Raw genomic sequence first — 24,522 nt, 5'->3', positions numbered from 1 at the left:
GGAGTAGACACTGACGGAGTTGGGGGTTCCTCATTTCAAACCACGATGTGAAGAACCTCCTTTTTAGTGATCTATGCTGGGAAAGAGGTGGTATGCTGGTTAGATTTGTCAACTCGATACAAGCTAGAGTCATCTGGAAGAGGGAATTTCAACTGAGAAAACGCCTCCATTAGATTGGCCTGCAGGCAATCCCACTGGGGGCGTCTTCTTGATTAATGATTGCTATGGGAGGGCCCAGAACAGAGGGGCGGGTGCTAGGTTCCTGGGTCCAGAGCCTGGCACTCAGGCCTGGGTGGATGCCTGTCCACTTCTGCTTTCCCTGGCTCTCAGAGGCCTAGGCCTGGGGTGCCACTGCGGTCGCCTGCTTGCACACGACCGACCGGGCGCTGGACGCCTCTGGCTTCTTGCACTGCACTCCGGGGAGGCTGGAGTTTAATCACACAGTGTCCGGCTTCCTGTCCTCGTTCGCCCCCCTCCGGCCCGCTTCCCTGGCCCCTCCCTCTCCCCTGGCCCGATCCGCCCACCAGCTCCCCCTCCCCATCCCTTGGGTCCTGGGATGGGGGGGCGGTGAGGCAGGCACAGCCCCCGGCCCCCATGGCCGCCCGTCGGAGCCAGAGGCGGAGGGGGCGCCGGGGGGAGCCGGGCACCGCCCTGCTGGCCCCGCTGGTGCTGAGCCTGGGCCTGGCGCTGGCCTGCCTTGGCCTCCTGCTGGTCGTGGTCAGCCTGGGGAGCTGGGCAACGCTGTCTGCCCAGGTGAGGCCCTCGGCAATACCCCTCTCTGAGCATATTAGGGCCAGAAAGTGCAGAGAAGCAGATGGGGGCCGGGAGGGCAGAGGGCCAGGGGATCGGAGAAGGGGTGGAGGATAAGATGTCAAGAGGACAGGGTGACGCTGCCTCCCTCCCAGCAGGAGCCTTCTCAGGAGGAGCTGACAGCAGACGACCACCAGGAGCCCGCTGTGAGTAGGTGTGGATGCTGTGCGCAGGATGCCAGCAAGGAAAAATGTGCCTGAGTTGAGGCTTTGGCTGGCGGTGACAGCTGTGTGTGTGTGTGCGTGAGGTGTGTGCATTCAGCTGTATGTGCATGAAGACTCTCGCGTGCTCTCGTTTACCACGGAGTGTGCGGAGTGAACCAGCCCACGTGGGTACGTCTGTGTGTGAGAGGGTGATCTGGGCGTAGGGAGGTAACTCTTAGCACAAAAGGAAGAGTTGTGCTACCTGAGTGGGGAGTGCTGATTGGCTGTGAGTGAGGTGAGCCTGAGAAATCGGAGCCTGGCACCGGGCAGAGGCTCTGTGAAAGATGCTATCACCTGTGTATACATGCCGTCTGCCTGTGCCCCACCTCCCTCCGTGTGTGTGTGTGTGTGTGTGTGTGTGTGTGTGTGTGTGCAGGATGCAGGCTGTCCGTTGACTGAGGCTGAAGGCATTAAAGTCTGTCTGGTTCCCAGCCTCACTACCCAGGTTTAGCCAACCCTGAGGATCTGTATCTGTTACTGGCTAACGGTCCTTCTGGCAGGCCCTATGTATGGCTATGTATGGCCAGGAGGTCCTGTTTGAACCCTGCCCTTGATTCCTAGGAACTGAATCCCCAGACAGAGGGAAGCCAGGATGTGGTGCCTTTCTTGGAACGACTAGTCCGGCATCGAAGAAGCGGTGAGCATCCATCCTCGTGTCCCATCTCAGGAGGGACAAACCTGGCTAGTCATTGGTTCATTCACTGCTTCGCCCTTCCCAACCGTCTATGAAATGAGCAGACTAAAGCTATTATTTTCATAGAGAAACTGAGGCAGGGAGCATGAAGGAGACACAGAGTCAAACAGCTAAGCAGCTGAGAATGGGCTCTAGGAATTTTAGCTCTGCCTTCCAAAGCTGCTTTTGCTATATGGACTTGCTTCCTATGGACCCTACCACAAATGGCCAGGAGTTTGAAAGACTCCTGGAGCCTCCAAGGACAAGGTGGAAGAGTCTGAGGCCTGGGCATCCCAAAGCAAAGACTTCTATGAATCAATGGTACATTCCTATATATCCAAGTTCAGATGGATGAAATTGTCCTGCTTTGTACCTGATATCTGTGTGTGTGTGTGTGTATGTGTATGTGTGTGTGTCCATGTCTCTGTGTGTGTATGTGTGTGTCTATGTGTATGTGTCTCTGCATGCATGTGTGTGTGTCCATGTCTCTGTGTGTGTATGTGTGTGTCTATGTGTATGTGTGTGTGTGTCCATGTCTCTCTGTGTGTGTGTCTATGTGTATGTGTCTCTGTGTGCATGTGTGTGTGTGTGTGTGTGTGTGTGTGTGTGTGTGTGTGTGTGGTGGAGATAGAACCCAGAGCCTCTTACATGCTGGGCAAGCACCCCACCACCAAGCTGCACCCCTCCCCCAGTGTGATTATTAATTAATAGCTACCTTTTGCTCTCACAAGTATCCCAATCTGGATAATAAATTATGCTGTCACTGTTTATGAAGGAAGATGAGGCTTAAAGTATGATGGCTAGGAGTCTGGATAACACTAAGGCTGCCAGGGTCCTGAGGAGGGAGAGAGGCTGGGGGGCTGGCTCCTGGGTCTCAGAGAGGTCTCTCTGCTGATCTCTCTTTATTCTTAGCTCCTAAAGGCCGGAAACCGCGGGCTCGCAAAGCTATTGCCGCACATTATGAAGGTGGGTCGCCCCTTAGGAAGGGGGGTCGCCCCTCAGGAAGGTGGGTCGCCCCTCAGGAAGGTGGGTCGCCCCTCAGGAAGGTGGGTCGCCCCTTAGGAAGGTGGGTCGCCCCTCAGGAAGGTGGGTCGCCCCTCAGGAAGGTGGGTCGCCCCTTAGGAAGGGGGAAGTGGTGGCAGAGGGGCAGAGCAAGGCTCACCAACCCTTTCCTGTGTCTCACAGTTCATCCACGGCCAGGACAGGATGGAGCGCAGGCAGGTGAGACCCCCATCTCCACCTCTGAGCTTCTCTTGACCCATCAGAGCAGCATCCCCCGCCCCAGAAAAGGGCTCCCCAACCCTCTTCCTCCCTGTGTCTAGCCTAGGAACCCCAGAAGCCAGTTTATGAAAGTCCTCCAAGTTCTCTTGTGACCCTGGCATGGCGGGGTCAGGAGAGAAATAGACGGAAAACTCCCGCCCTTCCAGAACCCAGGCTAGCCCCTTTCCAGAACCCAGGCTAGCCCCTTCCCCAACCAATGGCCCCAGCTTTTTCTTCCTACCCTCAGGCTTTGCGAGGCAGTCCCCACCATCCTTTCCTTTTTTCTCCGTGTTCTGTGGTTTTTCCTGCTGTGCGACCATTGTTTCTCCAAGGGTTTCTAGTCTCTGCCCATCTCTATTGCCTCCCTGAGAACCCCAAACTCAGCTCTGCCCCTCCCCATCCTCAGTCTCCTTGCCTCCCCTCTTTGTCCACCTACGCTGCCCCGCGAAGCCCTCCTGAATGTACAGATCCTCTCCTGTCGCTTTTCTGCTGAGCCGCCTGCCCCTCTGCTATGGTCTCAGCCTCACTTCCTGGCACTTGCTTGTGGGGCTGACACTCCTGGGCCCTGGCGTGTCTCTTCTGGACTTTGAGCAGACTGTTTCCTCGCCTGGAGCATCCTTCCACTGTGCGGGCGTGGAGACAAGGCAGGAGGTGGGCCAGCCCAGGGTGTTAGCAGTAGAGGAGCGGAGCTCTGGAGGTCGGACAGGTGGCTTCAAGATGCAGGGTTTGCTTGTGGGTTCCATGACAACGGCCAAGAGAAACGGAGGGATAATAAGTAGCATGTATATTGTTTTCTTTTGAGATAGGGTCTTGCTACTCCACCCAGGCTGCTCTGAAACTCGGGTGACCCTCTTGCCTCAGCCTCCTTAGAGGCTGCAGCTATACGGGCTTGTTGTGCCTCGACACCTGGCTTGAACAGCGCTGAGAATGATAGTGCCTAAGTCTGGATCGGCCAGCAGGGAAATAGGTTGTACATCTAACAATGACCACGGGGAGAAAATGGTTAGGAAAGTAGATCTCACCAGTGGTTGGTGAGAAATGGTCATGGGGTTGTTATTTAAAGCAACAGGATGAGATGAGATGCCGGAGGAGAGAAATACCCCAGAATGAAGCTGGGCAGAGGGGGTGCCAGCGAGGAGATGGGAAAGGAAGAAGCTCAGGCAGGGTGGTGTCCTGAGAGCTCCGACGACCACGACAGGGCAAGAGGATGTGGCTGTCTGTGCAGAAGCAGCTGAGAGGTCACGAGATGAAGACAGAGATGTGACTGCTGGGCTTGGTGACTAGCGTCAACTGATGACCTGATGGGTGACTTCAGCGTTGTGACTAGGAGAGCAGTGTGGACTGGGCAGAAAACAAGAAAAGGGGGTGAGGGACAGTGACAAGGAAGAGAGAGACAGCGGCTAGGTAAAGAGGAACAGCCGGGCGGCGGTGGCGCACGCCTTTAATCCCAGCACTCGGGAGGCAGAGGCAGGCGGATCTCGGTGAGTTCGAGGCTAGCCTGGGCTACAAAGTGAGTTCCAGGACAGGCTCCAAAGCTACACAGAGAAACCCTGTCTCGAAAAACAAAACAAAACAAACAAACAAAAAAAAAAGAGGGATGGAGGCCAAGGAAAACCTGTCCTTCTAATGAGACTATCCATCCTAGTGCTTTTGGGGTAGGCACTGGGACTAGCTGGAATTATCAGATCCCCACAACTACCTTAGCAGGAAGATATTCTGATGACCTCCACTTAGTAAATGAGAGTTATATGCTCTGAGATCACAGCAAAGCAAAGTGATGGAGGCCGTGAAGGCCCGGTTCAAAGCCGGTAAGGACATGCTTGGGTACTGAACACAGTCTTCTTGAGAAGCACACTTGTTGGTGTGTGGATGAAGCTGCCCATAGGCCAGAGCCCAAGAAGGTGGAAGGGATGTTTCTAGAAGCAAGGACACACATCATAACGGTGCCAAAGGAACACATGAGAAGAGGTGCTTGGAGGTTTTGTAGGGGGAGATGGGGAGCCCCGGCCTAAGGATGGCTAGGGACACAGGAGCAGGGGTCTAAGGAGATGCTACAAAGCCCAGCACTTGGTAGGGGCAAGTGAGTTGCCAGGTAGCCTTAGACACCCTTTGAAGGGTTGTAGTGGTGACGTGAGTGACCTTGGGACCATTCACATTCCTGGGTACACCGTGCCCTTTGGCCACAAGCAGACTTGCCCTGAGCCGGTCTGCACCCAGTTTACCTGCTTCTCTTTCCCCTCCCTGTTCCAGGCCAGCTCTCGTCCCCTTAGTAGAGCTCATTTCTTTGGGCACTTTCCCAGGCATCCGTTCCTTAACATACATGTATCGGGAGCCTGCTGTTTCCCGGGGACCAGGGACCAGACCATGGCGGTGCTTGCTTCAGGATTCCCTACAGAGGGATAGCAGACAGTCTGTAAATGTGTAATTACAGAGCTGGAGGACAAGGATGACAGTAAAGTAGCCCAAGATACACGGCGCTGCACAGGAAGGACAGTGTTCCAGTGGAGTCAGGGACTCATCCGCCCTTGCAGTAGCTTTGAGGCCTTCCGAGGCTGTGAAGCCTAATTGTGTGGTGTTGAGAGGGTCAGGAACCATGCAAGGCCAGGCTTTTCCAAGAGTCTGATGAGGTTGAAAGTTGTAAGAATCTCAGCGGGGCTGAGGCAGAAAGTCCTCTAGAAACGTGGGGGTGTCCAGTGTTTTGATACTGTCACATGATGATGTCCTCTACAAATATACTGGACCACATTCGTACCTCCTCTGGGATGCATGGGACCCCCTGAGGGCTATAGATTGGACATACCTCTAAGAGACATAGGCTGGGTTATAAGATTGCGGAAGACAGATGGCAGGCGGGTCACAAAGAGAAAAACGGGGCTTGAGCTCCAGTGACCCATCACTGAAATGCAGGGAGAAGCAAGCCCAGGTCTGTAGTTTGGAAACAGCAACTCTGCGGCTTTGTTTGGGAAATGAACTTCAAGAGGCAAGGGTGGAGACCGGGATTCCAGTGAGGAGTCCCAAGGAGACCAGAATGGGGAGAAAAGGGAGGAGTGGGCGGGGCCGTTCAGGAGCAGGAATGGTAGGAAACTGTGATCACCCAGCAAACCGGGTACAGAAGAGACCAGTGAGACCATGAGCCACGTGTGGGATGTAGATAGTGGAGCGAGTCCTCCTTCACCCTCCTGGGGGAGGAGGTTAGTTGTTTGGGTGAAGGAGGGCTCTGAGGAGCCGTTAGGGCTGGACTTAAAGGACTGTGCTAACTCAGGTGAGTGTGCTCAGGAAGAAGCACCCCCACTTTTTTCAGTGTGGTGGGAGAGCCAGCCTAGGACGCTACACAGGCTAGACCAGTGCTCTACCATGGACCTTCACCCTAACCCAGAGAGTTACTGTTTACTTGAAAAGGGACAAGAAATTCAGGCAGGGTGGTACCTACTGGGATCCCAGCACCTTGAAGGATGAGGCAGGAGGATCACAAGTTCAAGTGCACTGTAACGACTAGGCAGCCAGGGCTACAGGGTGAGACCCTCTCCCGAGCCAACATTAAAAACCACAAGTGAGCTGGGCAGTGGTGGCACACGCCTTTAATCCCAGCACTCAGGAGGCAGAGGCAGGCGGATCTCTGGGAGTTCGAGGCCAGCCTGGTCTACGAGTGAAATCCAGGACAGGCACCAAAAGTACACAGAGAAATCCTGTCTCAAAAACAAAACAAAACAAACAAAAAAACCCACAACAACCCACAAGTGACCAGAGCAGAGGAGGAAGACTAGGAACGCCGAACTGACTGAGTGCTCAGGCTCCTGAGACCCAGGCAGCCTATGGACCTAAGGACTCCTCTCTTCCCACCAGTGAGTCCTAGGCCCAGTTCCAAGTGCTGGGAATACAGACCGGGTGAATACGACAGCTGTCCTTGCCCTTGCCGGGGAGTCACACCCTAGAGGGGATAAATAAAAAAGGTTTCTTATTTTGCTGACTGCCAGGGAACGAGCAGGAGAGACAACAGAGGCGGGTTTGTTTGCTTGTCTTGTGTTACTTTGTTTTGTCTGAGACAAAGTCTCAGTTTGTAGCCCATGCTGGCTTTGAACTCAGAGACTTTCTCAATCTCCCAAATGCTTGGATTATAGACCTGTACCACCACACCCACCATTACCACAGGAGAGGCCAGAAGGTGGCTGTCCGGAAGAAGTCCTGGGAAGAAGGAAGGACATTATAAAGCCCCAGAGGTGGGGGTGGGGGGAGCTTGGTGAATAGCAAGAGACGGGAAGAAGGCCAGGATGGTTGTGGTGGGTGAAAGTGTTGTGTGGGGAGTCAGTGAGATTGGGGAGGTAGACAGCCTTGGAGGCGGGCTCTGGGAAGTCATGGACACTGGGCTCTATGCTCACTAATTCTGTTTCAATTTTCTTTTCATTTGTTTGCTTGCGTTTTCCTAGACAGAATTTCTCTGTGTAGCCCTGGCTGCCCTGGAACTCACTCTGTAGACCAGGCTGGCCTCGAACTCCCAAAGGTCCGTCTGGCTCTGCCTCCTGAGTGCTGGGATTAAAATCGTGCGCCACTGCCGCCCGCCACCACCCCCTGTCGGGGATTTCTTTTTGTTCATTTTGTGGTGACAGAATGTAAGGCCCGAGGCAAGCTAGCTAAGGGCTTTAGCACTGAGCTGTCTCCCCAGCCCTTTCCATGGTATAGTTTTTGGTAACAGCGTTATTGAGATAGATTTCACACTCCATGCAGTCTGCCCATCTGTACAACCCAGTGCTCTTTAGTCTCCTGTGACTAGACTAAAGTACAGCCTAAGGTGCAAACCATTAATCGCCACAAGCCCTGACTTATGCCTTTAACCCCAGCATTTAGGAGGCAGAGGCAGGCGCAGGCTGGTCTCTGTGAGTTTGAGGCCAGTCTGGTCCATGTAGTGGGCAACCTGTAGAGCCAGGATAGAGAGACCCTGTCACAAAACAAAAGTAACAACCCCCCACAAGCCCAAGTCTGGTAAAGTGGCACATACCCATAATCCCAGCACTTGGAAGGTAGGAGGAAGAGTATCAGGAATTCAAGGTCATCCTCAGCTGCCAGCCTGAGCTACAGAGACCCTCTCTCAAAAAATAATAGCAGTGATAAAAAGAGGAAGAAAAGGTCAGGCATCCTTTCGCTGTCACCTTATAGTCTCATCATGCCTAACCTCAAGCAGTCAATGGCCCACTCGCTGTCTCTGTAGACTGCCAAATGCAGGCATTTCCTCTGCTCGGGAGCCTACAATATGCATTTCTTTCACTTAACATTGTTTTCAAGGTTTGTCTACGTGATAGCAAGCAACTGTTCTTTATTTCCTTTGATAGCAGAATAATACTCAGTGCATAAGACTGCCACATTTGTGCATCTGTTCATCAGCAGATGGACAGTCAATGTCACTTTATTCTTTTCTTGTTTGTTCGTTTCTGTTTTTTGAGACAGGGTTTCTCTGTAGCTCTGGTTGTCTTGGAACTTGCTCTGTAGCCCAGGCTGGCCTTGAACTCACAGAGATCCGCCTGCCTCTGCCTCCTGAGTGCTGGGATTAAAGGCGTGCGCCACCACCGCCTGGCATATTCTTTTCTTGTTTTCATAAGAAATTTTAAATGCACAGCTCATGAGTCTGTGTCCTGTCACTCATTTCTTTTTGTTGACTCAAACAATGCATGTCTGTGTATATACACTCTACTATATAGTCAAGAGACAAGCAGTAAAGACAGACGAAGTAAAATGTAAAATCCTCAACTCTCCTGCTTCATAACTATTCTTTAATCTCCCAAGAAGCAATCACCAGTGACAATTTGCCCTGAAACTTTCTGGTCACCTATGTTAGATCTCATCACACAATAATACCTTAGTATCACTGTGGGCTTCATAGGGGCCATGGCTCCTCCCATACTCTGGGCCATTGATACCCTCTTCTGGGTAAGGTGGAATATATGTGTGAATATATATATATATATATATATATATATATATATATATATATATATATATATATATATTCCCCAATGGATTCTTGGGGAGTGTGGAGGATTCTTGTATTCTTGTAAAGGGACTTTTACTTATCCCTAAACATCCACATTCAGGTGTCGATGGGACCGTGAGTGGCTGGGAAGAGGCCAAGATCAACAGCTCCAGCCCTCTGCGCTACGACCGCCAGATCGGGGAATTTACAGTCATCAAGACTGGGCTCTACTACCTATACTGTCAGGTAAGCTCTGCCTGGCTCCACGGGCAGAGCGGTGGCCAAGGGGAGAGGGACGGGGCCTAGGAGGTAGGAAGCGGGGCAAGGTATAGGTGGGAGAGGGAGCCTCTGGGTTTTATGCGCAAAGAGATGCCTGGATTTCTAAGGAGATTGGAAATTCAGACGAGGCAGGCAGCGGCCTGGACCTTGCTGGCCCTCTTTCTGTCCAGGTGCACTTCGATGAGGGGAAGGCTGTCTATCTGAAGCTGGACTTGCTGGTGAATGACGCGCTGGCCTTGCGCTGTCTGGAGGAGTTCTCAGCCACAGCAGCAAGCTCCCCTGGACCCCAGCTTCGGCTGTGCCAGGTGTCTGGGCTGCTGGCCCTCCAGTCAGGGTCTTCCCTTCGGATCCGTACTCTGCCCTGGGCTCATCTTAAGGCTGCCCCCTTCCTCACCTACTTTGGACTCTTTCAAGTTCACTGAGGGGTCCTGCTCTCCAAGACTCCCTGTACCCACACAGCTCCCGGAGCACCGCGACCCCCCCCGACCCTGAGCTCCGGTCCCGTCCTCTCCTCTAAAGGCAGCCGGGGCTTGTTCACGTGTTTTCCATCCCACCGAAACATTCCTGTTCTTCCTTAACACCCCATCCCACCCCAGCTGTCCACCTCCCTAGCTCCCAGAGCCCCACTTGTCCCCGATCGCCCCCACCCCCGGCCCCCAGGACACTGTGTTTACTGACTGTGCATCAGGCACTGAGATGGGCTGGACCTGGCAGCAGGAAGCAAAGAGCCTGGGACTGGGCCAGAAGTTCCCAAATGTGAGGGCTAAGAGCCTTAGACAAGCCCCTCCCTGGATCCCTGTGGATTTTGAAAAGATACTATTTTTATTATTATTGTGACAAAATGTTAAATGGATATTAAAGAGAATAAATCATGATTTCTCTCTTCTTTGGGGCCCAGAATAGCTGAAAGTCATGGGAAGGACGTTTAGGCATTTAAGCTACAATTTTGAGTAGAAATCATAAAGGTATCAGAAAAACAAAACCACCTGGTCCTCTCCGCTCAAGGTACTGCAGAAGCGGTCTCATTTCCCTAACAGGCGGACTTCCTCCTGCAGGGGGAATCCCTGACTGGGAGGAGCAGGAGCCCTTCCTGTTGGCGGCCTTAGAAGGCTCAGCAGTTCAGCAGGTGCTGGCACAGGCCCTCGCCAGGAGGAGATGGGGTGGCAGTTAGCCTGGAAAGGGGCTCAGAGCCATGGGAAGGACTGCAGGGGCCACGCGCTCGAGCCGGGCCCCTGGGCCTGGGGAGCGCCGCAGTGGCTGGGGGGCTTGGGGCTCTTTTCTTTTGTCTCTTTGTCCGGAGAGCCTTATGTAAGAACTCTTCTTGGGAAACAGGAAGTCCAGCTTGCCAAGTTCAGCACAGGGAGTAGCACAGGCCTGGTTCCAGCACACCAGGCCCAGCCTTAACCCCAGCACCCTGCCAGTTTCTTGTCCCGGGTTCTCTTCCCTGCTGGCCCCTCAACCCCTTTTTTTTCATCTCCAGTCACCCCTAACGAGCCTCCTGAGAGATCCCGTCCAGGCCTGAGTCAGAGGCTCTGCCCCACTCACCTTCAAAACCTCAATGCTGCCCAGTTTATACCCCTTGCCTGCTCCTGGCACCATGCCCCATAACCAACCGACCTTCCCTCCTCCAGCTCAGGGGCCGTCCCTGGGCTCCTGAATGCTGGCCGCTCCTTCTGGGTGTCACAGGCCGCGCTGTCCTTCCTAGACCATTGGCACCAAATTCTCCCGAGGCTGGGAGTTGGGGTGGGGGGCAGAGTGACACCAGCTCTACAGGGGGGGGCCAGGGGTGCTAACAGCACCCCGAGTCTGCTTTCTTCCTCTCTCCTTTTTATTCTCCAGTTCCTTTTTATTTCTCCCTTGCGTAACTGCGCTCTTCCCTTCTGTGCTTGCCTGTATTCCCACCCTCCCTGCCACCTCCTGGCCACCTCATTTCTGAGACCACGGCTGTGGGCAGCATCCCCAGCTCATGCCAGCCTCATCTCCAGGTAACATGGGGGGCTCGGTCCGAGAGCCGGCCCTCTCGGTTGCTCTCTGGTTGAGTTGGGGGGCGGTCCTGGGGGCTGTGACCTGTGCTGTGGCGCTACTGCTCCAACAGACAGAGCTGCAAAGTCTGAGGAGGGAGGTGAGCCGGCTGCAGCAGCGGGGCGGAGCCCCTTCCCAGAAGCGGGGAGAATGTCCATGGCAGAGCCTCTGGAAACAGGTGAGTAAGGGGAGAGGGGAGTCTTGGGGTGACGGAGGAATGGCAGAGGGGTCTCAGGGCCTCTCAGTCTGCAAAATTTCAAGTGGGTGCAAGAGGCAGCCCTGGATTCGGAAGTTAAGGGAACAGCCATTCCAGGAAAATAGACTGTTAAAGATTGATACTTCTTGTACCAAGAACACCCTGGAAGGGAGTCAGTGCCCAGAGCAGGGGCCTAGGACAGGTGCAGAAATCTGAGCTATTCCTCGTGTTGGGGAGAGCTGGGAATGAAGGCTGTCTGAGACCCTTGTGTCTTTAGTTAAATGACCCTCTTTCCCGAGCAGAGTCCCGATGTCCTGGAAGCCTGGAAGGATGAGGCGAGGTCTAGGAGGCGAAGAGCAGTGTTCACCCCGAGGCACAGGAGTGAGTGAGCCCTGGGCTTCAGTGGGGGCGGGAGGTGATCCGGAAGCCTGGGGAATGCCCGACCAGAGCTGAGGTGAGGGCGGAGGGTGGACTCCAGGGGCAGGTCAACACCACTGTTTCCTCCTTCTCTCCTTAGAGAAGCACTCAATCCTGCATCTTGTTCCTGTTAACATTACCTCCAAGGGTGAGCACTATTTTAAATAATGGCATTGTGGGAGGGCACCAACCAGGAACTGTGGAGCTGGGGCCAAGAGAATTCTAGAAAGAAAAAGTGGGGGCGCTCATGTATCTGAGTGTAAAGAATGCTGACCTGCCACGATCCTCACCTCCAGTGGACTCTGATGTGACCGAGGTGATATGGCAACCAGCTCTGCGGCGTGGGAGAGGCCTGGAGGCCCAAGGATACATTGTCCGAGTCTGGGACACTGGAATTTATCTGCTCTATAGCCAGGTAACCCCAGACAAGCCCTGAGGCCACCATGTGGACATGGAGGCTGGCTTGTCACCTTCTTTCTTATGGACCTCATACTGAGGGTTCCCCTGGTCCCTCTGTTCACCCCACACTTAGAAGAACCCTCCTTACTGCCTGGCTCCTTATCAGGGCTCCCGAGGCCTCCCAGGACTGAATTTTGCATTTCTGGTTTTCTTCAGCATCTTCTCCCTCCCCCGACAGGTCCTGTTTCATGATGTAACGTTCACCATGGGTCAGGTGGTATCTCGGGAAAGCCAAGGGAGACAGGAGACTCTATTCCGATGTGTCCGAAGTATGCCCTCAGATCCTAACCGGGCCTACAATAGCTGCTACAGTGCAGGTGAGAACTAGGGGGTCCGTAGAGGGCTGATGTGAGCACAGCAGGTCACATCAGCTCAAGCAGAGCTGACTCGGGTCGGGGAGCTGCGTAGAGAGCTGGGAACCCGGGTGTAGAGGCAAATCCAAAGAATAAAGAACAAGATGCCCACGTCCTTACAGGGAGAAAAGGGACGAGCCTATGAACCACAGGGTTCACCCCTATAATCACAACACTTAGGAAGCTGAGGTGGGAGGCTGGCCTGAAGTTCAAGGCCAGCCTCCAGTACAGTGTGAGGCTGTCTCAAACATTAAACAAGGGTCAGTGAGAAGGTGCTTGCTCCATCCCTCACACTTCACTGCCTGAGTCTGATCTTACAGCCCACAGAGCAGGAGGAAGTAATTGACTCACAAGTTGTCCTCTGATCTCCACACATGCCCATGTCCGCCCCCCCTCCACACACACACAAAGAAAACATAAAATCAAAATGGAGGAGGAGCAGAGTGTGAAACATCTGAGATCTCGTGTGCCTGTGTTTCACTGAACATCTGTTCTCTCATTTTTTCCCTCAGGTGTCTTTCATTTACATCAAGGGGATATTCTGACTGTCAAAATTCCACGGGCAAACGCAAAACTTAGCCTTTCTCCGCACGGAACCTTCCTGGGGTGTGTGAAACTGTGATCGTGCTATCAGAGGGGGTTCTGAACTGAGAAGAGCAGTATGGGCCCGTACTGGAGGCTGCAAGGACTGGCCAGACAAAGGACAAGCAGATGGTCAAGAAGGGATCTCCTTGGGTTTGAATCCGTGACTCTTGTCCCTCCCTCTGACTTTCCCCCTCCCCCTCCCTGGGCTTTGACTTAAAGGATATTAAAAAGGTACAAGATTTTGCGTTTATCTCCCACCCAGCCCCAAATTCTTTTGTTGTGTGTGTTAAGGGGGTTTCCGTGGACTGTGCCAAGCCTTGTCCACTCGACGGAGTCCACTGGAATGCATCCAGAACAGCACCACCATCTAGCGGCAGCTTGAGGAAGGAATACAGCCTCTGCTAGGGAAGCCCGGGGCTCTTGGCCACGCCTCTTCGAGTGCCCTCCGCTTCAATTTCCAAGAACCCCGTTTTCACTTCTATTGTGTCCGAGTTCTTGTTATCATCTAGAAAAACGCATTTATGGTGCGTCGATCTGCATTGCCTTTCATGCTGCCCATCCCCCTGGTAAACTTCCAAGCTGGGCATGGTGCTTCAGGTCCTTAATTCCGGTGCTAGGAAGGCGGATCTGTATGAGTTCGAGGTCGGCTTCGTCTGAGAAGCGAGTTCCAGGCCATCCAGGGTTACATGGTTGAGGACCCCCCCCCCCCCGCCGTCTCAAACAAACCAAACAACCAAAGACTGGACTGGTGTCCGGGTAGTTTGTATGTACTGCACGCCCTGGCAAGCTGGCCGTGTCTCCCCCCTTAATCAAGCCCTGCTGAAAGTGAAAAAAAAAAAAAAGTGAGTGTCGGCCCCCCGGCCCCCGCCTCCGTTTCCCCAAGCGCCAGGCCTCCCACGCCAGTGCCCGTAGGCCCCCCGACGTGCTGGCCACGCTCTGGGAAGCCCACTGGATCACCCAAGCTCAGGCCACAGCGGGGGACGGGGGGGGGGGACGGGGACCGGGGAGCACCGTATGGCTACGACGTACAACGTGAGGCCGGACGCGACACGCCGGCGTAAACGGGCGCGCGGCGGGGCCGCCACGCGCGGCGAGCCGGGCAGCTGTGCGCAGGCTCGGCTGGCTCGGCCGAGGGCGGGGCCGCACGCTCGCGGGTAGGCGGGGCCGGGCGGCAGGAGCGGGCCGCGCCGGCGCCGCTCGCCGGGTGTGACGTCCTAATTCCGCGCCGCCAGCGGCGGTGGGCCTGGGGCTCGCGGGAGGGGAAGGAGGAGGAGGAGGAGGAGGGGTGGCGGTGGCGGTGGCGGAGGCGGAGGCGGAGGTGGAGGAGGCTAAAGCCGCACCGGAGGCGGCCGCGGCGGGGCGGCGGGGCGCGCGGCCCGGAGCCTTGGCATCGTGTACACTGAGACGGCTCCACCTGAAGACATCAGGAGTGGCGGGGTCGCCGCCGCCGCCGTCCGAAAGATGAGCCGGAAAGCCTGAGGCGGAGACAGCCGCCCCGGGGCCCGTGTGGCCGGCTTCCCCGCCCCGGTGAGCACGCCCCTGCCCCTCCCCCCGCCCTTCGGGGGTCTCCTCCACGCCGGGTCTTGGCTCGCACCTAACTGGGCCCAAGCGGCCCTGTAAGGGACTTGAGACCCGTGTGTGCCGAGCCGCCCCTCGGTTCCAGAACCGTACCGGGGCCGGGGAGCCGTCGGGTCCCCCGGGATACGGCTGCAGACGGGGTGGGCTGCCTGGCTCCCACCGCTTCCGTCTGTCCTGTCGCCTTGATTCGGTCGCTAAGCAGCGATTGGGTTCACTTCCAGTTTTCCTCGCAATCTTCCCCTCTTATCACTCTGTTTCCTGAGCCATAACCCTGGCAGCACCCTTCCCCACACCTGAGGCGTATGTGTCCCCCTTCCCCCATGTCATTCCAGAGTGAAAGGGAACTTACCACTCGGGAACAAAGTTTTCCTGGTGAAAGTTGTCTTCTTCCCAGACACCCATATCAGGATTCCCGTGGAGCCCTTTTCCTGAGCAAAGTAACCCACCCATAGTGGCCTTAAAGTGGAGCCTGGAAATACTGGGCTTCACCTACGGAGCTTAGAAGTGAAATCTCTCAGGTCTGCCACTTCGTCATTTCCCTCTGCCTCTCCCCTGGGCGAGGGAAGCAATGACAGGCTCTGGAGGGTTCCCTGTGGACCAGGTTAGCTGAGAAGAGCTGAAATTAGGAGTATTTAGATTTTCTTTATTTGTATCTGAAATCAGAGGGGAAATGCTGAGGAACAGTTATCTTGGAGGGAGGAGGAGTACTGATTCTGACATTCAAACCTTTTTTTTTTTTTTTAACAGAGTACTGGAAGATGAAAGAGACTATACAAGGGACCGGGTCTTGGGGGCCTGAGCCTCCGGGACCCGGCACCACTTACTCAAACCCCAGACGAGAACGTCTTCGTTGGCCCCTGCCCCCTAAGCCCCGGCTCAAGTCAGGTGGTGGATTCGGACCGGATCCTGGGTCAGGGACCACAGTGCCAACTAGACGCCTCCCTGCCCCTCGGCCCTCTTTTGATGCCTCAGCTAGTGAAGAAGAGGAAGAGGAGGAGGAGGAAGATGAGGAGGAGGAAGTAGCAGCTTGGAGGCTACCCCCTAGATGGGGCCACCTGGGGGCCTCCCAGCGTCCTCGCCCTCTCCGACCCTCTCATAGAAAAACCTGCTCACAGCGCCGGCGCCGAGCCATGAGAGCCTTCCAGATGCTGCTCTACTCAAAAAGCACCTCGTTGACATTCCACTGGAAGCTTTGGGGGCGCCACCGAGGCCGGCGGCGGAATCTGGCACACACCAAGAACCATCTCTCACCCCAGGAAGGGGGTGCAACGCCACAGGTGCCATCACCCTGCTGTCGTTTTGATTCTCCCCGGGGGCCACCCCCACCCCGGCTGGGTCTGCTAGGTGCTCTCATGGCTGAGGACGGGATGAGAGGGTCTTCACCAGTGCCCTCTGGGCCCCCCATGGAGGAAGATGGACTAAGGTGGACCCCAAAATCTCCTCTGGACCCCGACTCTGGTAAGGTGGGAAATGGAGTGGGAAGGGTGAAGAGCCTGGAGCACCAGGAGTTTGTGGCTGTGGTGAGAACTGGGCCTAAGGACAGCAGAGTGAGGCGTCCAGGAGAAATGATCTCATTAAGCCTTCATTTGAAAGGCCGGGTTCTGGCACACACCTGTTATCCTATCACTTGGGAGGCTAAGACAGGAACAGTGGATCAAGGCCTGGCCTGGCCTGCAAAGAAAGCTCCTGTTCTGTGGGAGTGGGGGAAATCTAATTTTGAGCAGGAATGATGCCTGGAACACAGGGAGAGGGAACAGACCCTTAAGTAGCTGTCCTGTGGTCTTCAGTACAGATGACAAAGGGCGCCATGGTTTAGGAAAATCAGTGTTGTCCATTCCAAAGCCGCCTTCCTCTTGGATTAAGGCTTATGCACATCTCCACAGATTACTCACTGAGCTTGTGGAATGTGAGCTCTACAAGTAGGATAAATCATCTGTAGACTTTAATATTTTTATTTAGAATATTTCCTCTTTGGCAAACTCTAGCCTAATACTTTATCGTCCTTATTAATGAGTCTTCTTTACACTGTACTTCATTGGGGGTTAGGCATGTATTGGTGGCGGGTATTTTTGAAATCTCTCTGAACCCCAGCTGTCTGCTTTCCTCCTGCTTGTGACTGGGAATTACTACTCTCTTTCCTTCTGTAAACTCCGGTCGTCCTTACGTTAGGCTTTAGGGGTTTGCGTTCCATAAGGTTTATATTGCTAGGTCCTGCTTCAGTCTGTTCTGTGCTCGTATTTGTATGTAGCAGTTTTTTCCCTTGGGCTGATTTCTCATTCCTATCCTTTTTCCATGCTTTACAGGCCTCCTCTCATGTACTCTGCCTAATGGTTTTGGGGGACTATCTGGTCCTGAAGGGGAGCGCAGCCTGGCACCCCCTGATGCCAGCATACTCATCAGCAATGTGTGCAGCATTGGGGACAATGTGGCTCAGGAACTTTTTCAGGGCTCTGACTTGGGCCCTGTGGAAGAGGCAGAGCGGCCTGAGGAGAAAGCAGGCCAGCATAGCCCCCTGCGGGAGGAACATGTGACCTGCGTGCAGAGTAAGCCTTTAGAGGACTTCAGTCTCATTTTGGCCAGCTCCTAGATCAGAGTCTAAAGGCCTCACCCTGCTCTTCTCTCCTACCTCTATTCAGGCATCTTAGATGAATTCCTGCAGACCTATGGTAGCCTCATCCCCCTCAGCACTGATGAAGTTGTAGAGAAGTTGGAGGACATCTTCCAACAGGAGTTTTCCACACCCTCCAGGTGAGGTGCCCTTTGAAGTGGGGCTGGGACCTTAGGGAGGGAGGGTGTTTTTCCTCCTCAGGGTGTATGTGGGGTAGAAAAGCTACAGCTGTGAGGGGGGGGGGGCGCAGACGGAGTGCCGAGCCTGTGAGACAATTGGGAGGAACTTCTTTAGGATGCCGTGAGACACTGAAAAGTTTATGCCTGATCTTTCCTCTTTCTGGGGAGCGGGAGACCCTCTGAAGGACTTGTGACAAGAAAGAACAGTTGGTTTGGAATCTTACTCTAGACAGCCGTGGGCATTTCTGTCTGCCCATCCCTATTAGCTCTTGTATGAGCTGCAAACCTTTGTCCTATTCAGGAAGAGTCTGGTACTGCAGTTGATCCAGTCCTACCAGCGAATGCCAGGCAATGCCATGGTGCGGGGCTTCCGGGTGTCCTACAAAAGACATGTGCTCACCATGGATGACTTGGGGACCTTATATGGACAGAACTGGCTCAATGACCAGGTAAGAGGAAGATGAAGGGCTTGAAGAGGCCTTTGGAGAGTGGAGCCTTTGCATGGGGGGGACCCTGTACCCATGCCACACCCTCCAGAGCAAGTTACTTTCCTCTTTTTTTTCCCCAGGTGATGAACATGTATGGAGACCTGGTCATGGACACAGTCCCTGAAAAGGTAGGTCCAACCAGATTTTTTTTTTTCTTTTCTTTTTGATCCAGGGTTTTTTTGTGTAGCTCTGGTTTTCCTGGAACTTGAAATGCAGACCAAGTTGGCCTTGAACCCAGAGATCCATGTACCTCTACTTCCCCAGTGCTTTAATACTATTAAAGGCCTCTGCCACCACCTGGCACGAAACAGATTCTTTAATTCCCAGAACTTTTGTAATTCTTAGCAAGTTTTTACATACCCTTTCATCTCTTCCATTTTATATAACTAGGGTCTGTGTTTTGCGAGGAGGAGGAGTAAGTGGTAATCGGTTTATTTATTTTTTTGTTTTTCATGACAGGGTTTCTCTGTATAGCTTTGTTCCTTTCCTGGAACTCACTTTGTAGCTCAGGCTGGCCTTGAAGTCACAGAGATTCCCTGCTTCTGCCTCCCGAGTGCTGGGATTAAAGGTGTGCGTCACCACCCCTGGCTGATTTATTTTAAATCTATAAGCAAATCTTTAGTGTTTTAGTTACCCCCAATAATTGAGACAGGAAATTATCTGTAAGAGAAAGTTAAAAACATTTCCATGTCGGGTAGTGGTGGCCCATACCTTTAATCTCAGCACTCAGGAGGCAGAAGCAGGGAATCTCTGTGACTTCAAGGTCAGCCTGTTCTACAAAGTGAGTTCCAGGACAACCAAAGCTGTGAGAGAAACCCTGTCTCCAACCAAAAAAACAAAAAGAAGAAAAGAAAGCAAACAAAACCACAGCTCCACTTTCCTATTAAGTAAATTAGAGTGGTAGTTGTTGCAGCCATTCACTTAGGCCGTTAGCAACTGGCCTGTGGGTTGGGAGCGTGGCAGGGAACTTTGTGGGCAGCTCTGAAGTCTTTGAATTCTACCCGGCTCTTTTGTCTCTTTGGCACAGGTGCATTTCTTCAACAGTTTCTTCTATGACAAACTCCGTACCAAGGGTTATGATGGGGTGAAAAGGTGGACCAAAAATGTGAGTCATGAGTTCACAACTACTTGTACAGCACCTTGTCTTAATGTTTTAAGAGTTTTGCTTTCTTTGAGCCCTTTCCCCAACCCTGGTCATCATTCTGCTAAATATTAAATACCTTGTGTGCCAGGCACTATTGTAGGAACTAAGGGTACAATATTAAATAAGGAAATGATCTTGCCTTGATGGGATGAGGGTAAGTTAAATCTCAGCGAGTCATAAAGTGCTGTGAACATATTAAAACAGTAATGAATGGGACATCGTAAGAGTAAGAGGTACTTTAGGTTGGGAAGAGGTCTTACTGGGCTTAGTAAGGCCTTCTGTATCTGAATGATAGGAGTCACCATGTGTAGTCTGGGAACCAGTGCTCTAAGCAAAAGGAACAGCAAGTGTTTGAGACCCAGCTAGAAGAAGAATATGCTTGGAACACGGTGACTAAGGTAGAATGATAGAGAAGATTGTGAGCATGTAAGGCAAGCTGACAAAGGTAGATGTTACTCTGGGTACGCTGAGAAGACGTTTTAAAATTGATTGCATTTCTACCGTGTGGATGTGTGTGCCATGGTAGGCATGTGGAGGTCAGAAGACAGTTTACAAGAATCAGTTCTTTCCTTCCATTATGTGGGTTCCAGAGCTCAAACTCAGGTAGTGATGCTTGGGGAGACCTTTCCCTGTTGAGCCGTCTTAACCAGCCCTAGCAGACTAGAATGCTTCATGTGTGCTGCTCCTGTTCCGTGATGGGATGGAAGGGGAAGGGAGGCCCAGTGAAGTCGCTGGACTGGAGTGCCAGAGGGAGAGATGGCAGGGGATTCCTCTACGTTGGACGTGTAGAACCAGTAGACTTTTCTGGCAGGTTGCATGTGGGAGATGAGGAGAGCAGTGGAGGATAATACCTGAGTTTGGGGCTTAAGTAACAGGAAAAATTGGGACAGGAGAAGGTTTGCGGTGGATTCCAGAATTTCTGTAGGTTTATTTGCCCAATCTGAAAGGCCTGGAAATCTCTACAGCGACAAAGGAACATTGGTTCTAACACCCATTTGCCGGCCTGCCTCCTGTCACCTAACACTACCTCCCTACCTCTGTCTCCCTGCCTCCCCCCCCCCCCCCCAAAAAAAAAAATAGCTAGAACTACAGCTGTGCAGCACTCACCACTGGACTACCGCCCTAGCCCTAGCTCCAGTTGTAATTTTTGTGCTCAACTTTACTCGGACCTGGTGAGCCTCGTTTCTTTCTTCTTTCTTCCTTCCTTCCTTCCTTCCTTCCTTCCTTCCTTCCTTCCTTCCTTCCTTCCTTCCTTCCTTCCTTCTTTCTCTCTCTCTCTCTCTCTGTTTCTTTCTTTCTTTTTTTTTGGTTTTTCGAGACAGGGTTTCACTGTGCAGTTTTGCGCCGTTCCTGGAACTCGCTTTGGAGACCAGGCTGGCCTTGAACTCACAGAGATCCGCCTGGCTCTGCCTCCCAAGTGCTGGGACTAAAGGCGTGCGCCACCACCGCCCGGCAGAGCCTCGTTTCTTTCAGTAGAGGCAAGAGTGGCAATGTAGTGAAAACCCTAGCCTTCTGTATACCTGGGTCAGCGAGATGGCCCATCAGGTAAAGACACTTGCTGTCAAGCCTGATGAATTGAGTTTGATCTCAGGGACTCACATGGTAGAAGGAGAGAATCAACTTGTCCCCTGACCTCCACACATATACCATGGCATGTGTGTCCCCTCCTCCCAATAATGAACATAAAGAAAAGTAAGTCTGTCCTGTCCTGTTGCTTACTTCTGTGGCCTTGAGCAATTGCTTGCCCAATTGGCAGTTTTGGTCTTGAATGACACACGAATTTGTGGTAGGGTGACTACAAACATTAACTGAGCATTTCTTTGAGACCATGTGTCTGGTTTACTCCCTATAATGAATAAAGACAGGTACTTTTGCTCTCTTCCTCAGATAAGGCAACATATAGAAGGTTAAGTAGCTTGCTCATGGTCACCTGGACCAGTAAGTGTAGAAGCTGGATTTCAACCCTGGCAATGTGGCACCAAAATCCTGAGTCTATTTTGTTTTTGCTTTAATTATTATTATAAGGTGTGTATGAGTGTTCTGCCTGCATGAATGTCTGCACCATGTGTGCAGTGCCATAGAGGCAAGAAGGAGCCATTGAATCCAGGAAACTTAAGTTACAGATGGTTGTGAGCCATCATGTCGGTGCTGGGAATTGAACCCAGGTCCTCAGGAAGAGTAGCCAGTGCTTTTAACCTGTGAACCATCTCTCCTGCTACAGAGTCTGGGTTTTTACCTAGACTTTTTCCTTTAATGCATGAATACCTGGCACCAGACAGGATCTCGTGTAGCAGAGGCTGGCCCTGAACTCCTAATTCTTCCCAGCTGTTGGAATTACAAGGCACATGTATATTCTGATACTATTCTTATTTCTAACTTTCTTCTTCACCATCAAATATCTCCACATCAGCCAGGTGTGATGGTGCATGCCTGTATTCCAAGTACTAAGGAGGGAGAAGCAGGAGGATCTCTGAGTTCAAGGCCAGCCAGGTCTACATAGTGAGTTCCAGGACAGCCAGGGCTATGTAGAGAGACCCTGTCTCAAAAAATCAACACAAAGCGCCGGGCGGTGGTGGCGCACGCCTTTAATCCCAGCACTCGGGAGGCAGAGCCAGGCGGATCTCTGTGAGTTCGAGGCCAGCCTGGGCTACCAAGTGAGTCCCAGGAAAGGCGCAAAGCTACACAGAGAAACCCTGTCTCGAAAAAACCAAAAAAAAAAACCAAAAAAAAAAAAAAAAAAAAAAAATCAACACAAAGCAACGTCTATACTAGGGAGATACCTCAGCCTGTAGAGTGATTACGAGGACTTGAGTTTGATTCCTACCTAAAAAATCCAGGCCACCTATAGCGGTAATATCAATCCTGTGGAAGTGGAGATAAGAGGGTTCCTGGGACTTGCTGTCCAGCCTGCCAAGCTTACTCATTGTGTCCTACGTCAGTGAGGGACCCTGTCTTAAACAAAAGGTCAACACTCAGGAAGGACGCTGTCAGACCTCTGGCCTCCATATGCGTGGCACACATAACACATACACAGAGAATCTCAGCAACAGGGTAGGATGTAATACAGTCGTAAAGTGCTTGCTTATCATGTAGGAGACCCTGCATTGTATACCAAGCACTGCTTCCTTCCCTCATCCCCCACCCCCCCAAAATAAGTATTAACTTCTGAAACTGAGCCTTCTCTCACAATCTAGGATATGTATTTTATGACTCCTTTGCCTGTTCCATATTCTCTCTTTAGAATCCTCATTGTAGTCAGCAGAGTTTTCTGTTGTTTCTGACCTCCAGCACTCTCTCTTCAGGTGGACATCTTCAATAAGGAACTACTGCTAATCCCCATCCATCTGGAGGTACACTGGTCCCTTATCTCGGTTGATGTAAGGCGGCGCACCATCACCTATTTTGACTCACAGCGCACTCTAAACCGCCGCTGCCCTAAGGTTTGAGGACGAGGTTGTGGGAAACCAAGTAGTAAAGATAAAGATGTAGGGCAATCTGGGAACAAGCCATTTCAGGAAGAACTGTGGGCTTGGAGTCAGAAGAGGGCCGTCCGTGGGCATGGTGTTTGCCACCAGTATACTCTGCATTCGGCTGGTAAATGATGAAAGTATCACTTTCTTTTTCCCTGCCCACATAGCATATTGCCAAGTATCTGCAGGCAGAGGCTGTAAAAAAAGACCGACTGGATTTCCACCAGGGCTGGAAAGGTTACTTCAAAATGGTGAGTTTCCAGAGGGAAGTGGACTAGTGTAATGGTGAGGGTAGTGGAGAGGAGGCAGAAAGTGAATTCATAGCCTCTGCGAGTCTCCAAGTGAACGACAGGTTCTTGCTTTCTCTTCCCTAGAATGTGGCCAGGCAGAACAATGACAGCGACTGTGGTGCCTTCGTGTTACAGGTAAGCAGTGATGAGGCCGCCTCCTCAGCTCGAGTCAGTGGCTTAGGGGTTGTTGGTAGTTCGTGCCTCATTTGGTTCTGCCAGATTGTAGAGCAGGTTGTACCTTTGTGTTAGAGCACAGAAACCCTGATTTCATCGGTGTTCTCCAGACCTCTCTCCATCCAGAGTTGGGACTGGTTCTCTGGCTTTGGTCCTGATAGAGAGGCTTCCCAACATCCTCCCCCAACTCAGTGTACTTTCTCCCACCTGAAGACTGGACCAAATATGAAGTTTTTCAACCCCAGACACTAATGCCAGTCTGGATGAGAAATGGGTTTCTGTGAAATGTGTAGCACAGGCCCTGACTTGGGAGGTGTGCTCAGTCAATGGTTCTCACAGCCTGCTTTGTTAACACCCAGTACTGCAAGCACCTGGCCCTGTCGCAGCCATTCAGCTTCACCCAGCAGGACATGCCCAAACTTCGACGCCAGATCTACAAGGAGCTGTGTCACTGCAAACTCACTGTGTGAGCCTCGGACCCCAGACCCCCAGCCACTAATGGGCAGGGACAAGGGAGACCCTTCCCCAGAAACTCCAGTCCCTTTCCTCTCCCCACCCAATTCCCTTTGGATTTTCATATTTAAATGTTTTGATTTCTGTATTTTGTTCTCTTTGCAAGAATGTTGATTTCTGACGGGAAGGGAGTGGCCACATAAGAGTCCTTGTCTCCCTCTCTAGAGGAATGTTGCCTTGTGACCTAGATGGAGCATCCATTCCTCCTTCCATGTTCAGGGGGCAGGAAAACTGTGGGGGTGGTGGGCGGGCAAAGGGATTACTGCCTGCCAGATGTTCAAACTTTTTTTTTATATAAATATATATATAAAAATGCCACGGTCCTGCTCTGGTCAATAAAGGATCCTTTGAAGATACATAAGTGGTGGTATTCCTTGAGGGGCCTTAAAATAGCGGATGTGCTCTATCTCAGGCCTTCCAGCTAGTGCTGTTAGCTGCCCCGTTTTCAGGTCTTAAGATCTCAAAAGCCGGCTTTCTATATGTGCCAATACTTCATCATCCAAACAAATCTCCGGGGCAGCCAGCGTGGCAGAGGGCCAGAAGAAGAGGAATTAAGCCTCAAAAATAAAGGGAGCCTGAGAGTGCGGGGAACAGACCCTAAAAGAACCACTGATGGAGTGGGCCAAGTACCCTGACAGCATACCTTTTAGCCCAGAAATGGGTTCCATTCTTTTTCCCTCCAGCTAGGGAAACTTTCTGCCCCCTGGGGTATCGACACTGGTTCTATCGTTCCCGCTGCACTGTGAACACCAGTCTGTACTGAACGGGAGAATAAAACTTGAGTCCTGTAGAAACCTGTAGCAGAGATGTAAAGGGAAGTGGTAGTCCCGAGTGCCCGGAAGTCCCCAGAGGCTAAGGC

General features: G+C 52.5%; 3 protein-coding genes across 4 annotated transcripts; all 3 read left to right on the top strand.

Annotated features, from left to right (window-relative positions):
• Positions 1–255: 255 nt before the first annotated feature.
• On the top strand, positions 256–10,062 carry LOC114693180 (tumor necrosis factor ligand superfamily member 12). 2 transcript variants are annotated; one of them, XM_028869461.2, is made up of 7 exons: positions 256–753; positions 909–956; positions 1,575–1,650; positions 2,599–2,652; positions 2,872–2,907; positions 9,030–9,154; positions 9,358–10,062. In XM_028869461.2, exons 1-7 carry the CDS (start codon positions 595–597, stop codon positions 9,607–9,609), a joined length of 750 nt encoding a protein of 249 aa, XP_028725294.1. In that variant the 5' UTR covers positions 256–594; the 3' UTR covers positions 9,610–10,062. The 2 variants fall into 2 exon arrangements, with proteins under 2 accessions (XP_028725294.1, XP_028725293.1); XM_028869460.2 differs by having other exon boundaries at positions 265–753; positions 906–956.
• A 270-nt stretch (positions 10,063–10,332) lies between these two features.
• Tnfsf13 (TNF superfamily member 13) lies at positions 10,333–13,469 on the top strand. Its single transcript, XM_028869462.2, has 6 exons — positions 10,333–11,387; positions 11,708–11,786; positions 11,923–11,970; positions 12,119–12,237; positions 12,460–12,598; positions 13,147–13,469. The coding sequence occupies exons 1-6, from the start codon at positions 11,154–11,156 to the stop codon at positions 13,254–13,256; spliced, it is 729 nt and encodes a 242-aa protein (XP_028725295.1). The 5' UTR covers positions 10,333–11,153; the 3' UTR covers positions 13,257–13,469.
• A 936-nt stretch (positions 13,470–14,405) lies between these two features.
• On the top strand, positions 14,406–24,019 carry Senp3 (SUMO specific peptidase 3). Its single transcript, XM_037201063.1, has 11 exons — positions 14,406–14,746; positions 15,545–16,255; positions 17,101–17,340; positions 17,434–17,545; positions 17,886–18,033; positions 18,153–18,200; positions 19,100–19,177; positions 22,519–22,656; positions 22,854–22,937; positions 23,061–23,111; positions 23,510–24,019. The coding sequence occupies exons 2-11, from the start codon at positions 15,556–15,558 to the stop codon at positions 23,618–23,620; spliced, it is 1,710 nt and encodes a 569-aa protein (XP_037056958.1). The 5' UTR covers positions 14,406–14,746; positions 15,545–15,555; the 3' UTR covers positions 23,621–24,019.
• The last annotated feature ends 503 nt before the right edge of the window (positions 24,020–24,522 follow it).

The sequence above is a fragment of the Peromyscus leucopus genome, chromosome 8b (assembly GCF_004664715.2).
Source record: "Peromyscus leucopus breed LL Stock chromosome 8b, UCI_PerLeu_2.1, whole genome shotgun sequence".
Taxonomy (NCBI): domain Eukaryota; kingdom Metazoa; phylum Chordata; class Mammalia; order Rodentia; family Cricetidae; genus Peromyscus; species Peromyscus leucopus.
Note: the sequence above shows the minus strand (reverse complement) of the source record. Positions and strands in the feature narration are given on the sequence as shown.

What these genes read in the sequence shown, in the direction of transcription:
- LOC114693180 (XM_028869460.2), top strand. Translation starts at nt 595, where the DNA reads ATGGCCGCCCGTCGGAGCCAGAGGCGGAGGGGGCGCCGGGGGGAGCCG. An exon ending in GGGCAACGCTGTCTGCCCAG is followed by an intron (nt 754 to 905) that starts GTGAGGCCCTCG and finishes CCTCCCTCCCAG; the next exon opens with CAGGAGCCTTCTCAGGAGGA. An exon ending in TATTGCCGCACATTATGAAG is followed by an intron (nt 2,653 to 2,871) that starts GTGGGTCGCCCC and finishes TGTGTCTCACAG; the next exon opens with TTCATCCACGGCCAGGACAG.
- Tnfsf13 (XM_028869462.2), top strand. Translation starts at nt 11,154, where the DNA reads ATGCCAGCCTCATCTCCAGGTAACATGGGGGGCTCGGTCCGAGAGCCG. An exon ending in TGTTAACATTACCTCCAAGG is followed by an intron (nt 11,971 to 12,118) that starts GTGAGCACTATT and finishes CCTCACCTCCAG; the next exon opens with TGGACTCTGATGTGACCGAG. An exon ending in TTTATCTGCTCTATAGCCAG is followed by an intron (nt 12,238 to 12,459) that starts GTAACCCCAGAC and finishes CTCCCCCGACAG; the next exon opens with GTCCTGTTTCATGATGTAAC.
- Senp3 (XM_037201063.1), top strand. Translation starts at nt 15,556, where the DNA reads ATGAAAGAGACTATACAAGGGACCGGGTCTTGGGGGCCTGAGCCTCCG. An exon ending in GAGTTTTCCACACCCTCCAG is followed by an intron (nt 17,546 to 17,885) that starts GTGAGGTGCCCT and finishes TGTCCTATTCAG; the next exon opens with GAAGAGTCTGGTACTGCAGT. An exon ending in TGAAAAGGTGGACCAAAAAT is followed by an intron (nt 19,178 to 22,518) that starts GTGAGTCATGAG and finishes CTCTCTCTTCAG; the next exon opens with GTGGACATCTTCAATAAGGA.